General features: G+C 45.9%; 1 protein-coding gene across 2 annotated transcripts in view; it reads right to left on the bottom strand.

Annotated features, from left to right (window-relative positions):
- SRL (sarcalumenin) overlaps positions 1–6,838 on the bottom strand; it is a 169,382-nt gene extending 162,544 nt beyond the window's left edge. Inside the window, exon 1 of one of the 2 annotated variants that reach the window (XM_078663128.1) lies at positions 6,650–6,838. In XM_078663128.1, the coding sequence (XP_078519254.1) occupies positions 6,650–6,710 (61 nt within the window). In that variant the 5' untranslated portion in view covers positions 6,711–6,838. The remainder of the gene's footprint in view (positions 1–6,649) is intronic. The other variant, XM_078663129.1, reaches the window with a different exon arrangement.
- Between the last annotated feature and the right edge of the window lie 8,537 nt (positions 6,839–15,375).

The raw sequence follows: 15,375 nt of genomic DNA on the forward strand, positions 1-15,375 counted from the left end.
ATATATATATATATATATATATATATATATATATATATATATATATATATATGTATTATCCCAATCCTGGCTTAGGCTTCAAGAAGAACAGGCACCGACTCCGTGGATGAAATCAAAGGTTTTTATTCACCAATACATGCGATAATATATATATGATATATATACACACACACAGATATATATCTCATATACCTAGATATGTGTGTGTGAGACATTTGGCCTCTTCTTCTATATGGTCATGGAACTCCTCAGTGACGCGCAAAATCCCTACATTGTACGGTGGGTGTACTTTATCCCATATATAATTATATGCATGGAAGCCTGCAATCCCTGAATAAAAGCACTTCTCAAATTTTCCTATTACAGTCGAGTTGTGGCATAGCTGCTCCACTTTAATAAATTGTTGTAGTTCAGTTGTGATGTCATAAGGCCTGCAGCCTGAGGAGGCAGCCACGGTGGAAGGCGGGTCACCGAGCATATTAACAGCTGCAGCTTTAAGAACAAAAATTAAAGATGGCTTTTTCTTCTTCCATCTGTTTTTCTAAAAGAACAATGAGCAGCTGAAAGGAGATGTTTGCCAAGCAGGATTGTTTTTTTGCATACTAAATATAGGTCAATACTGGAAAGATAGCATTTTTGTATCCCACTTATATCGAACTGATTCCAATATCCGTTTGCAAATAATTACTAACTCCTTTTAGTATGTTTCATTTTGCACTACAGCTTATATTTTTATCCTTGATGCCTGCAAACATCGTATCTCTTTAATATGAAAAACCAACACACCGAGGTTTTAAGCAGTTTGCGGGAAAGGTGATCTTTTGACCATGTATTAGAAGTAATAATGTACCCTTCGGCCTCAATATACATTTGGACAGAGAGACAGGTAGATAGATGTTGTTGCCATGTGGTAACTTCAGAGCATACTACTTTACATAGTCTTAATTTGGAATAGTGAGATTAGAGTAGTCTTTACAATATACCAGTCCAGCTCCTGGAGTCTGGGGTTTGCATTTTGCTTTCTCAATTTTTCATTACATCAAGGCTTGTTTAAAACCACATTTCTGGAATGTCTCACCATGTAATTGGGTGACATTCCCACTCATATTTTGTTGGCTCTCTCACAGCAGTTCCACTTACTGTCAAGATACTTGCAATATTTCACACTGCATCCATTCGCACTGGACAACTCCCAGCAACATTTTAGTTAAACTATAGATTTGAGAGAATCTCCTCTGTGTTGAGTGGGGGCGAGGGCTATTCCTTCATTGCCGTTATATGCGGTCATGGCTTTTCTTCAAAATGTTCTTTTGTTTTTCAAATCCCCTGAGAGGCATCTCTCTCCCCCTTTAGGAGGAGCCAGAAAGGATCCAATTGCATAACATCTAACAATTACCATATCCTCTGCTCTGTCAATAACGGCGGGCTAGTCTCTCTACAGTCAGTGGCCTGGGTCAAAACCTGCCTCTGCCACTAACCTTCATTGACCCTTGAGGTGCCACGTCCCTGCCTCGGTCTCAGTCAATCCCCAGCAGTAACCTTGGGAAGGTCCATCTATGCCTACGGTAAGGGACTTATTTTGAGCTTAGGTAAAAACGAGCTTTCCCTTCTTGGGCCTGGTTCAATCGCAGGCTCCTCGCGAGGACTTCTACTAGATCCCCACCCTCCCTGTGCTGCTAGTGCCCTAGGACAACAACGACAGTCACCAACTTTTGTCAAGACAGGGAACACATTAAACATCACAAAATAAAATGATGGCTGGAGTGTTGAAACTTTTCAAACACTCACCCCCAGCCACAGATCTGGGGTTAATCCATTGTTATTTTGCTCACCATGTCAACCCGGTTTGGACCCAGTCATATAAAAATCAGTCTTGACTCTCCTCCCCATGGGAACAGTCCAACCCGAACTGCCAGGCCAGGTCTTCCCTGAACTAGAAAAAAGCATCCTGGGACCGGTTCGAGGTATCACCCCTCATCAGTCAGGCTAACTTGAATCCAGCGGCACAGCGAGCAAGGGACCCACGTCTGGGCATAACCACGTAGGGCACACAGCAACATCACAAAACGATGGATTAAACCCACAACTCTTGACTGGGGGTGAATGATTGAAAAGTTTGAGCACTTAGTCTGTCGTCTTTTTGATTTTGCAGGGAACATGTTTACGCAGCACAGACTATACTGCCTGACTGTTTCTCAATTAGATACTATAGTCATACTTTAAAATTGCCACACAATCCGAACTCCAGACAATATTACATAAAGCTTTGCCATGCGACAAAACTGTGTAAAAGTATTAGGCAACATTTAAGATGCTTGCCTAATAGGAGCGGTGCAAGGAGGCTTTGCTGGCACAGTGTACTACATAACGTTTATGCTGCCTACTTAATAAGGAACGACATCTGTGAGAGCAGAGACAAACCTACTTACACACTTCGTTCTCACACAGCTATAAAAATACTGCATAGTCACTTGCCTCATATTTTGGACTGGGACAAAGCTCTACGTAACCAAATAAAAGGGGTGGGGATGAATCAAATTATTGAGACATAACGCACTGGGTACAAGGGCACCCCTGCACCTCTGAATAATGGGGAGCAGGAAACAATTATATAAGATGATCTGCAGCCTCACTGCACACTCCTGCCCTGGCTTCCGAATGACCAATAATAGCCATAAAAGGACAAAACAGACAGACCACTTCTCCTGTGACAGTGCGAGAGGACAGCAGCTGTGGGTGGCCATGGGGGATCAGCTGGAGAGAGTGAGAGAGCGGAGCTGAAGGGCAGGGCCAGCATGCCTTTTGGGCACAGTGTTCAGTTACAGGACTGTTTCCATTCTTAGCCAGCTGGCTCCCACCAGGAATACTCTAGCCCCCACCCTAGGAGAGCTCACCGACCAAATTAACCCAAGGTTATGGAAGGGTAATGGGAACAAAACAGGCTCTCATCTAGTTCCTACACATTCTTTACATCACAGCCCTCCTCCTACTAGAAGACAATATAGAAACCGTGGCTGCTACCTAGCATAGGACGGGCGCAGCCTGGATGTGACTGGCAATGCCAGCCTACATTGGGTTGCCCATTACAGAGCACTGAACTACTACAGCATGCAAAGCAGAATCCAGTTGGCAGCTTACTGAAGTACACATAGGTCAAATTCCACTATCTGTTTATGGCAAGCTCTAGGAGGGGTTTTCCAAAGCCAGGTCGGAGCTCACCATGTGTAGTGATAATCAATTAAAGAGAATGTGAGCACCCTGTCATTACAAGGTGTTGTGCACATTCCATAAGAGTCCACAGAAGCAGGGAGAAGAGGTAAACCGAGGACTTTGATCACATTAAATTTATTTGGATATTTAAAAATGTTAATGTACATGTCACCACTTCTTTAGAGCAATCTTAGTAGTAAATGCCAAAAGCAGATTCTAACAATATACATCTCAAGTGATTTCTACTTGATTTCCTACTTTAAGTTTTTGTTTCAAATGGAAATATTTTCCTTTTTTTTAGATGTATCCAATGTATTTACCAACTATTGCATTATAATGGCATCAAAGCAGTTGCAAAATACTGGCCCAGTGAAGCCTCCAAGAGACTCAGATTTCTTTACAATGGCGAATGAGAGGGTTGAAGATAGTGGAGAAGAGAGTCAATACTTCCCAGAGAGAGAATCCTAGAAAGATAAAGAGGGAGGGATTCAAAGACTTCTGATAGGAAGTGTGGGTTAAGGACTCATCTCACCCAAGAGGGAAGTCAGGTATTCACTTCACCACGGAGGGAGGGATGGGAGGGGGGGAGGTGGGGATCCTCTTGCCAAGAACTGTAGAAGGACAACCCCAATGGAAGACAGGAAACGAGGTCTCATGTATGCACAGTTGGATATTTGGATTTACTAGACTGGCAGTCAGATGAGGACTATCCCAAAATAAAAAAAGCACTTCCTGAGCCTCCAACAGAAGGAGGTACAAATTAGGCTCTAACAAGTGATAAATCATGGGAAATATGTTAATAAACTGCATCAGACGGTGGATATACTGGCTTGCTTGATTTATGGGGTACAGGGTCTCCCTCCAACAGAAGGTTTCAAAGTAAATCATGCTGAAAGTGTATTAAAGCATATTGCTTACACATAAACTAGCCAAGAGCAAATCATGAGGTAGGCACTGGTAAATAGGAAAACCCACCTTGGGTGAGAATTTCCACAGTGGGACATACTTACAAAAACATGACTATCATAAAGTAAAGACTGGGCTGCAACCATACAAAGAAGGCTCGGATGGCATCTCACACAAGACAATAGAGCTGAGATACCAGTCAAGATTTGTTGCAGATCTTAACTCCCTCAAACAGAAGCTTAAGAGATTATCTTCCTCGAAGAATGCAAGAAATTGGAAAGTCAAGGGGAAAAGTAGGAAATTATGAATAGCCCATACAATGGGACTGAAGATTCCCAGCAGGGACTTACACTCCAGAACTCCTTGAGAATACGGTAAAGAAGGACATTCTAAGAGCGAAGCTATATTAGAGGACTCCTTATTCAGGAGGAGAAACTGGTTCATCCCCATACTGAAAAAAAAACAAAAAGGGGCTCGCCAAGAGGAACAGAGAGACTGCAAATAAATACTCCCCAGCTGTCAGTGTGAAATGGGGACTACAGAACATGAAGGTGCTAGGAGCTGAGCGAAATTAGATTACAGAAAATTAGATTAGTGTGACCACATTGATGCATGTCAAGTGGGCACAACGTTTTCAGTCATTCAGAATACAGTTAGAAATCACTGCAATATGCTAACTTCCATTAATTCTAATGAGATGAGCCAAAAACTGAAACTCGTAGAACAAAGTATTAGTTTATACAGTAAACTGGGAGTGTGAGGTCCCTTAAACATGTTATCATGTGCTTACAGAATGGGTGAGCGAAGCCCCTACAAAGAGAACGAAAAAACAGGTGACAAGGACATCCGCTAAGAGGGTGAGGGGAGGATAGTTATGGACCAGGAATGTAGCTGCTTGGGTGTGTACAGAATGAGCCATCCAACTGAGATTTCTGCTACGGCTATTTATTTACTTTTGGAGAGGTTTCACGTGTATCAAGAGAGAACATTAAGCAACCTACTCTGTAATTCAACAATCCCCCAACCCTGATGAAAAGCAATCCAGGTGAAACCATCACAATAAGTTCAAAAATATAGTCAGAATCAAGAACCAGCCTCTATGTTCGACTTTAAATGTTATAACGCTAAACATCAACCCTTTTTAGCCCAGAAAACCATTCAGATAAAATTGCTGTCCATTCTATTTGCAGACCATTTTTGAGACCTGCCTACAACTCCACACTCAACTACCTGGATCACAGATACAAATGTCACCGATGTCCTGTTTGCCAACAGAAAAATTTTCTACCAGGCAAGCAGCAAACTCTACAATGCATCAAATAACCCTAGCATGCCACCTTTCTTAGAGCACCTAAGCTGGTTACCAAACATTACATCCACATCAAAATGACCATGAGTCCTGTCAGTTAGTTGTCTATGATCCCCCATGACACTAACCTTACTACATGACGTACATGTACCCACTACGTCCACCCTAAAGCACTCCAGAGTGGCTCCAATGCGACCTATTTGATGTAATACTGAAAAAAACGGTATCATTGCTGTGAATAGAGCATGCAGCTCATGATATGGCCAAGAGGCAGAGCAATAGTATCAGATGACAAATTGGGAACTGCAGGCAAAAAAGTTCAAAGTGGATCAGATGTGACGCATTCAGTCATAGAACTGATAAATTGTCAAGAATGGATTAGGGAGAGGTGAGACTAATCTCAATACACGCACTTGGTTGGTGGTCCTGGGAAAATTGTTTTTTATCACATGCCACACCCCCTGTAATCCTCCCAACCTCCACTCCCTTTGTTAATTCAAACTGATCACTGACCCCGGCAATAAATACTATACGTTATTTTTTTTTTACAAGAAAAACAGCATTTTCATTATCTTACGGTCAGTGCTGTGGCACAAATATGTAGCATATGGGAATGGCGATTTGGTGGAAGAGGAGCAAGCGCGGGAACTCTGCGATAGAGTAGGTGCAGAATGAGCGAGGAGCGATGGGAAAACCAAGGATAAATGAATTACATAACGTTGACTGACTTCAAACAACAATTGACTGAAGGAGGTTTGCTAAAGCATAACGCTAGCTAGCTCCTACATTATAGACGCGGCCCCATCTTACAACGGAGACTTTCAAATATTCTTCTAAATTCGAAATGACACTTTTTACATGTGGCCAAGAATTGTCTTAAAATGTGCGCACTAGAACGGAGAAGCATGCAACTCACTGGGTAAATCTGTATGCGATGACAGCCTCGAAAATGGCCCTGCAGCCGCGGCTTATTCAGTAAAAGGTCGAATTTAACTCTAAATTGTCATTCAAAATTCAAGCACTTAAGTCGTTTTTGGCCCTGAAAGTTTTGCCTTAACCATAATAATTGTTTAATAAATTAATTTATCAGGGTTCAAAATATGAACACATAGAAATACGGTAAACTACAGTACAGAGACACAATAAAAACGTGCAATTCGTATTTACTGCCCGAAAGGTCAAGACCCCGGAATTAAAGACGTGCTGCGTAGGCGCGGGCCTTACCTGAAGCCCCGAGGAGCAGGAGCGAGGCCACGCAGCAGCAGAACAGGCCGAATCCCCTCATGGTGGCTGCCAGGAACCCCCAGCTGTCTGCAGCCGCTATTTATACCAGCGTCAGCAGAGGAGGGCCGGGGCACGGACAGTCACTGGACGGCTCCTCTGCACATGCTGCTGCCTCTCTCTGTCAGTCTGACCGGGGCCCCCGTCTCGAACCGGCGCCCAGCGCGGCCCCCAAGTGACGCCATTGGGTGAAAGAAAATAGGCTGCCGCAGGGACAGGGCACCCTGAGTTACAGTTTTTTTTAACAAATAGGAGACCAACGCATTCATTTTATTCCGTTTGTAAAATATATTGGAACTTTCCTTCTTCCCATAACTTTAAATCCTTGCGTCACAGAAATAACAGCAGCTGTCGCACAATTTATGACATAATGGTTCAGTCTTGTCGCAGAGGCCAGGATATTAGCTACAGCCAGCCAGTTCCTTCATCAGCATTGTGGGGCCAATGACACCCCGACGACCCCTGCCTGTCAACATTTTGGCTCTTTTTTAGTCTGACAATTTCATCACAGTTTATTCTAGTAATCATATTGGGAATAGTTTAGAAAACCAAACAATCTCCTTTAAGTGATTTCTCCTTGTATTCCAAGTTTAACCCCTTCGATGCTGATGACGGAGCGGTTCCGTCATCAGCATCGGTTGGGCTGTGCTGATGACGGAACCGCTCCGTCATCAGTACAGCCCTCGGGGGGAGCGCTGTCGCTCCCCCCCCCTGGGGCTCCGATCGTGTTTGTTTTTTGGGGGGTGGCAGCGGAAGACTTCGCGCTGCTCTCCCCGCCCCCCCCCGCACTTCCTGGTGACGTCAGCGCGCTGTCGCGCACGCCGACGTCATCAGGAAGTGCTGGACGCGCTGGAAGCCATTTCTTTCCAGCGCGTCCAGCTACAAGGTAGGTTTTTGGTCTCCGGGGGGGCCATTTCTCGGTGCCTTGAGGCATCGGGGGGGAGGAAACACTGTTTCCTCTCCCCTGATGTCCCAATGCAGGGCATTCCTGGTTCAGGATCGCGCACAGCGTCGCGATCCTGCACCAGTAATGCCCCCACTAGACACCAGGGATGTTTTTGTCTGAAAAGGAAGCGACCCCTTGGGCAAGGGTCGCTTCCAGGGGCTACATTTTTGAAAGTCAGACTTTTCTGCCCCCCCTGGGTCGACATCGCTCGTTTTAGCGAGCGATCTCGACCCAGGGGGGGCAGAAAAGCCCACTAGACACCAGGGATGTTTATTTTCATAAAAGGAAGCGACCCCTTGGGCAAGGGTCGCTTCCTAGGGCCATAATTTTTGTAATTCAGACTTTTCTGCCCCCCCTGGGTCGAGATCGCTCGTTTTAGCGAGCGATCTCGACCCAGGGGGGGCAGAAAAGCCCACTAGACACCAGGGATGTTTTTTTTGATAAAAGGGTCGCTTCCTGGGGCATTTTTTATTCGTTTAGACTTTTCTGCCCCCCCTGGGGGCAGATCAACCGTTTTATTCGGGAATCTGCACCCAGGGGGGGCAGGAAAGCCCACTAGACACCAGGGATTGTGTTTTTATTCGTAAAGGAAGCGACCCCTTGGGCAAGGGTCGCTTTCAGGGCCATCAAAATGTAGTGTAGACTTTTCTGCCCCCCTTGGGGGCAGATCGCCCATGTTAGCGCGTGATCTGGACCCAGGGGGGGCAGAAAAGCCCACTAGACACCAGGGATTTATTTATAATTGTAAAGGAAGCGACCCCTTGGGGAAGGGTCGCTTCCTAGTGGCCCATAATTTTTTTTAGACTTGTCTGGGGGCAGATCAGCCGTTTTTTGGGCCACATCTGGACCCAGGGGGGGTAGAAAAGCCCACTAGACACCAGGGATTTTAGTATATATATAAAGGAAGCGACCCATTGGGCAAGGGTCGCTTCCAGGGGGCATTATAAATATTGTAGACTATTCTGCCCCCCCCCCTGGGGGCGGAGTGGCTGTTTTTTTTTACAGTTTCTGGTCCCGGGGGGGGGATAGAAAAGCCCACTATACTCCAGGTTTTTGTTTTTTATAGGGAGCGACCCCTTGGCCAAGGGTTGCTTCCTTGGGCCCATTTGTTTTTTGTATGTTCTGCCGTGTCTTTATTTGACCTCTCTGTCCTCCGTAGGGTTGCTTCCAGGGGGCCCACGTTTATAATGATTTATAATCTTCCCCCCTTGGGGACAGACACCCCATTTGTGACATACCCTGTGACATAGCCTGTTGTAATGTGTGTTGTTTGTGTTTCTTCTAATGTGTATTGTTTTTTTTTTCTCTTTAGATTGTTGCAGTGTGCGGTTCTGTTACTGGTGGTTCTGTTGTTCTGCTGTTTCTGTAGTTGCATGTGTTTGGTAAGAGACCTTTTTTTGTTCAATTGTAATGTAATTGTTTATTTTGCAAAGTGTGTAGTAATACGAGTATGTTTTGTTTCTGTTTGTTGTGATTGTAAAACATGTTTTGCATTTGTTTTTGATGTGTCCTTCTGTAGATGTAAGTTTTTTTTTCTTCTTTCTAGTGGGATATTGTTGCCTATTTGCTGTGTCTTTGCAGAGTAGGTGCTGGTGAGTGTAGTTGTGTCTTGTAAGTGAATTGTATATTTTTTCTAAATATAGTTTTTTGTGAAAAAGTCTTACATTTTTTATCTTACTTTTACTTTGCGCAGTGTTGGGGTTGTTGAGTTGTTTGTGCAGACTCCTTTATTTGTAAGGATAATGGCTAGCCACCGGATTACTGCTCAGCAAGTTGTTGGAATGCTTTTTGATTCTTCCTCTGACCATGGTCCAGAGTCTGACTCTGATTCTGAGCCAGAGGTGGGAGGTGAAGATTCAGGTAGTGAGTTTTCTCTACACATGGCTTCATCTGATGATGAAGACACTTTGAGTGCTGATGAAGCTACTTTTGGTGTGGATGATGTGCCCTTGGTTGGGGAGGACATTGCTGTGGTTACGGTTTGGGAGGACATTGTTGTGCCTGTGGTTGCGGAGGACATTGATGTGCCACTAGTGCGGCAAGAGACATCTGGGCTGCAGCCTGGGGCTGCTAGACTTCCAGTTGGTGTAGTGAGACAAGAGGCAGCTGGGCGGCGGCCTGCGGCTGCAAGACTTGACGATGAAAGTTCTGACCTCTGGGTTGCACCAGGCATGGTGTAGCCGGCATTGCCTGAATTTACTGGTGTTCCAGGGTGTAGGGTGAACACTGAAAACTTTTTGCCTATTGATTTTTTCAAGTTGTTTATGGATGATGTGTTTTTGGCAGAGATTGTAGAGCAGACTAATTTGTATGCTGACATTTTTTTGAGGGTGGACAGTGCCAGCCTTAAGCCCCACGCTAGAGCTACCCGGTGGACCCCCACAAATTTGGAGGAGATGAAAAAGTTTTTGGGTTTAACTTTTTTGATGGGCTTGCTTAGGAAACCATCAATGGCTTCATATTGGTCTACTAGTCCCTTGATGGCAACAGCTATATTTCCGGCAGTCATGAGTCGTGATAGGTATTTGCTTCTGCTGCGGATGATGCATTTTGTTGACAATAGTCTTGCTTTGCCACGAGATCACCCTGATTGTGACCGTCTTTTCAAGATTCGGCCTGTCATTGATCATTTGGTTGATCGATTTTCTGAGATCTTTTATCCTGGGAAAGTAATTGCAGTGGATGAGTCTTTGCTGTTGTTCAAGGGCCGCTTGGTATTTCGGCAATACATTCCTAGTAAGAGGGCACGCTATGGAATCAAACTGTATATGCTGTGTGACAGTGAGACTGGATATGTCTCTAATTTCAGGGTGTACACTGGTAAGGAATCCAGGATTAACCCCCCTGGTTGTCCGTCGACTTTTGGAGTGACTGAGAAAATTGTGTGGGAACTTGGTCGTGGATTGTTTAACAAAGGCCATCATTTGTATGTCGATAACTTCTACACTGGTGTGCGGTTGTTCAGGGAATTGGCCAAAGTGGACACTGTTGCTTGTGGCACAATCCGCTCAAACCGTAAAGGTTTCCCAAAAGAACTTGTTTGTCGAAAGCTTGCTCGGGGACAGTGCAGTGCATTGCGTTGTGAGGAGCTTCTAGCTGTGAAGTTTACAGACAGGAGAGATGTCTACATGTTGACTACAATACATGATGAAAGCACTGAACCGCGGACTGTTTGGGGTCAGGTTGCAGAAGTGCGCAAACCTGTGTGCATACTGGACTACAATAAGTACATGGGTGGTGTTGACAGAGTTGATCAGAGGTTGGAACCCTATGCTGCTCTTCGTAAGGCTTACATTTGGTACAAGAAGTTGGCTATCCATCTTTTCCACTTGGCAACCTTTAATGCTTTTATTGTGTTCCAGAAATCTTGTCCCCAGTCAAAGTTGTCTTTTGTAAAGTTTCAGGAGTCTGTAATAGTCAGCCTTGTTTTAGTGGAACAGGCAAGTGTTCCTAGAGTTGGAGTGGTGGAGGATGTTGCCAGATTGAAAGATCGCCACTTTCCTGATACAATTCCTCCTACAACCTCAAAAGACTTTCCCAGTCGGAGATGTTGAGTCTGTTGGCGAAGAGGTTTGCGGAAGGAGGTTCGCATGTACTGCCCGACTGCCCTTCAAACCCCGGGCTGTGTGTACCTGCTTGTTTTAGATTGTACCACACGCAAAAGAATTTTTGGGAGTATCAATGAGTGGTAAAGTGAACTGGTTGGTCTTTATTCTGTAAAACTTATTGTTCAGTTTCAAAGTTTGTATTTGTGTAGTCTTTTTAGATTTAGTTGTCGAGTTAGTAGATTTGTATCAATTTGCAATTTGTTTTTGTTTCTCATTTATTTAAAAAAAAAAACTAAAGTATGATGTTGGTTTGCGTGTAGTGTCCATTGTCTGACTGTGTGCATGGTTTGGCGCTTGGCTGCCGGTGTCTGTGGACTGGTGCTTGTCTGGCGGTGTCTGCGGACTGGTGCTTGACTGGCGGTGTGCGTGGTCTGGTGTTTGGTTGGCGGTGTGCGTGCTCTTGCGCTTGCCTGGTGTTGTGTTTGGATTTGTCTTTGGCTGGTGGTGTTCGTGGAGTGGTGCTTGGCTGGCGGTGTGTGTGGAGTTGTGCTTGGCTGGTGGTGTGTGTTGAGTGGCGCTTGGCTGGTCGTGTGTGTGGAGTGGCGCTTGGCTGGTGGTGTGCGTGGAGTGGTACTTGGCTGTCTGTGCACGGAGTGGTGCTTGGCTGGTGTTGTGTTTGTGGAGTGGCGCTTGGCTGGTGGTGTGTGTGGAGGGGCGCTTGGCTGGTGGTGTGCATGGAGTGGTACTTGGCTGTCTGTGCACGGAGTGGTGCTTGGCTGGCGGTGTGTGTGGAGTGGTGCTTGGCTGGCGGTGTGTGTGGAGTGGCGCTTGGCTGGACGGTGTGCGTGGAGTGGTACTTGGCTGTCTGTGCACGGAGTGGTGCTTGGCTGGTGTTGTGTTTGTGGAGTGGCGCTTGGCTGGTGGTGTGTGTGGAGGGGCGCTTGGCTGGTGGTGTGCATGGAGTGGTACTTGGCTGTCTGTGCACGGAGTGGTGCTTGGCTGGCGGTGTGTGTGGAGTGGTGCTTGGCTGGCGGTGTGTGTGGAGTGGCGCTTGGCTGGACGGTGTGCGTGGAGTGGTACTTGGCTGTCTGTGCACGGAGTGGTGCTTGGCTGGTGTTGTGTTTGTGGAGTGGCGCTTGGCTGGTGGTGTGCGTGGAGTGATGCTTGGCTGGTGGTGTGTGTGGAGTGGTACTTGGCTGTCGGTGTGCGCTGAGTGGTGTTTGGCTGGCGGTGTGCATGGTCTGGTGCTTGGATGGTGGTGTGGGTGGACTGGCGCTCGGCAGGCGGTGTGTGAGTAGTTACTTTCTGTTGGTCACTACACACACTGCTAGTTGAGTGACACTCCACACAGTCCATCACTTTGTGTAGTTGCAGTGTCAGAAATGTGGGCGTGTGAAAGTGATGGGCCCTTGAATGGCGCTGTTTGCTGGTGTGAGTGTTGAAATGTGATGGGTCCGCGGCTGGCGGTGTGAATGTTTTGTATGTGTCACGCGTACGAAAGGTGTATGAATGGCCTGTAAAGAGGTTGGTGCCTTGACGTGGCTTTACAGCTCACGAGCTGTGAGTCAGTGGTTCAGTTTATCATACTTTCAATTATACACAGTGTATTTCATTTTTGTGAAATTACTTGCGTATACAATTGTATGTACTGAATCATCACTCACCCTCGTGCCAAATCCAACCAGTATGTGTGTGTGCTTGCGGATTAGATGGGTGTGCAGTAATAATTGGTTTTTTTCTCTTTCTGCAGTAGGGTGTACCTTGTCCCTTATTGTGATTGTTGTTATGTGTTGCTTTTCCATTCGGATGGTGTCAATGGTCTGGTTTGTATCAGGTATGAAAGGTGCGTGAATGGCCTGTAAAACGGTTGGTGCCTTGTCGTGGCTTTACAGCTCACGAGTTGCGAGTCACTGGTTCAGTTTTTATGCATTTATTTATTGACAGAGCATTTCATTTTTTTGAAATATCTTGTTAATAAAATTTTATGTACTGAACCATCACTCGCCCTCGTGCCAAATCCAACCTGTATGTGTGTGTCTTTGAGGAATAGATAGCCGTGCTTGAATGTTTTACTTTTGAGTAACTCTGTTAAGGTGTGGTATCATTTTACTCGGGAGAACAAGGGGAACGCTGGGTGGTAGGACATTTTTGCCGGCACGGCGATCCCACGCCAAAAAGTTTTGAAAAGTGCAATTTTTACCTAATTTTAAGGTTTGCAAGGAGTTCTGGGTAGGAAAACATTGGGGGACCCACGCATGCCATACCTCCCTGAACTCTCCAGGGTGTCTAGTTTTCAGAACTGTTTGGGTTTGCTACTTTCCAAAGAATACCACCCAGCCCCGGGCCAAAAACTCAGGTGCCCCCCCCCCCAAAAATCAAAGTTATATTGCTTCAGGGTATTTTGAATTCACCACCGTACGATTTGGACCTTTTCCTGTTGCAGCCACTATGGCTACCCACGCAAGTGAGGACCCGTTTTTATCGGGAGACCTGGGGGCACGCTGGGTGGGAGGTATTTTGTGTGAGCCCAGTGATGCCACGCTTTCCCACACTAAAACGTGTGAAAGAATAGATTTTTTCCAGCTAAAAATGAGGTTTGCAAGGGATTCTGGTTAAAGGAACGTTGGAGGATCCACGCAAGCCATACCTCCTTGGAAGCCCCCGGGTGTCTACTTTTCAGAAATGTGTGGGTTTGGTAGGTTTCCATAGATGGCTGTCTCGCACGGGGCCAGAAACCCAGGTAACCCCTCTTGCAAAAGCTGGTGAATTTGACAATGGTGACAATGTCAAGTCCACTAGCTTTTGCAAGAGGGGTTACCTGGGTTTTTGGCCCCGTGCGAGACAGCCATCTAGGGAAACCTACTAAACCCACACATTTCTGAAAAGTAGACACCCGGGGGCTTCCAAGGAGGTATGGCTTGCGTGGATCCTCCAACGTTCCTTTACCCAGAATCCCTTGCAAACCTCATTTTTAGCTGGAAAAAATCAATGTTTTCACACGTTTTAGTGAGCGAAAGCGTGGCATCACTGGGCTCACACAAATTACCTCCCACCCAGCGTTTCCCAAGGTCTCCCGATAAAAATGGTACCTCACTTGCGTGGGTAGGCATAGTGGCTGCTTTAGGAAAAGGCCCAATTCTTACTGTGGAGACCAAAAAATTTCCTTTAGCCAAACAATCTTATTTTTTGAGGAGGTCACCTGAGCTTTTGGCCCGGGGCTTGGCGGGCATCTTTGCAAACTACCAACCCCAAACAGTTCTGAGAACTAGACACCCGGGGGAGTCCAGGGAGGTATGGCATGCGTGGGTCCCCCAATGTTTTCCTACCCAGAAACCCCTGCAAACCTTACATTTTGGTAAAAAAAAACACTTTTCCGTACTTTTTTGGGTGGGATCTCGCTGCCGGCACAAATGTCCTACCACCCTGAGTTTCCCTTGTTCTCCCGAGTAAAATGATACCTCACTTGTGTGGGTGGGCCCAAGGCATGTGACTCAGGCTGGGGGGCTTAATTTGTAAAACTTAAATACTACTAAATACTACTTTTTTCAAAATTCATTTTTGGCATGTTCTGCTTTGGGGCACCCACACAAGTGAGGTATCCTTTTACTCGGGAGAACAAGGGGAACGCTGGGTGGTAGGACATTTTTGCCGGCAAGGCGATCCCACGCCAAAAAGTTTGGAAAAGTGCTATTTTTACCTAATTTTAAGGTTTGCAAGGAGTTCTGGGTAGGAAAACATTGAGGGACCCACGCATGCCATACCTCCCTGGACTCCCCCGGGTGTCTAGTTTTCAGAACTGTTTGGGTTTGCTACTTTGCAAAGAATACCACCCAGCCCGGGCCACAAACTCAGATGCCCCCCCCCAAAATCAAGGTAGTTTTGCAATAGGGTAATGTAAATTCACCACGGTACGATTTGAACCGTTTCCTGTTGCAGCCACTATGTCTATCCACGCAAGTGAGGTACCATTTGTTTCAGGAGACCTAGGGGAACGCTGGGTGGGTGGAATTTTGTGGATCCACGCAGATTCCAGAACTTTCCACCACAGAAATGTGACGAAAATGTGTTTTTTTGGTCAAATTTTTCGGTTTGCAAGGGATTCTGGGTAACAGAACCTGGTGGGAGGCAGTCGAGTCACCCCATCCTGAATTCCCCTGGGTGTCTAGTTTTCAAAA

This window comes from Lissotriton helveticus, chromosome 10 (genome assembly GCF_964261635.1).
Source record: "Lissotriton helveticus chromosome 10, aLisHel1.1, whole genome shotgun sequence".
Lineage (NCBI taxonomy): Eukaryota > Metazoa > Chordata > Amphibia > Caudata > Salamandridae > Lissotriton > Lissotriton helveticus.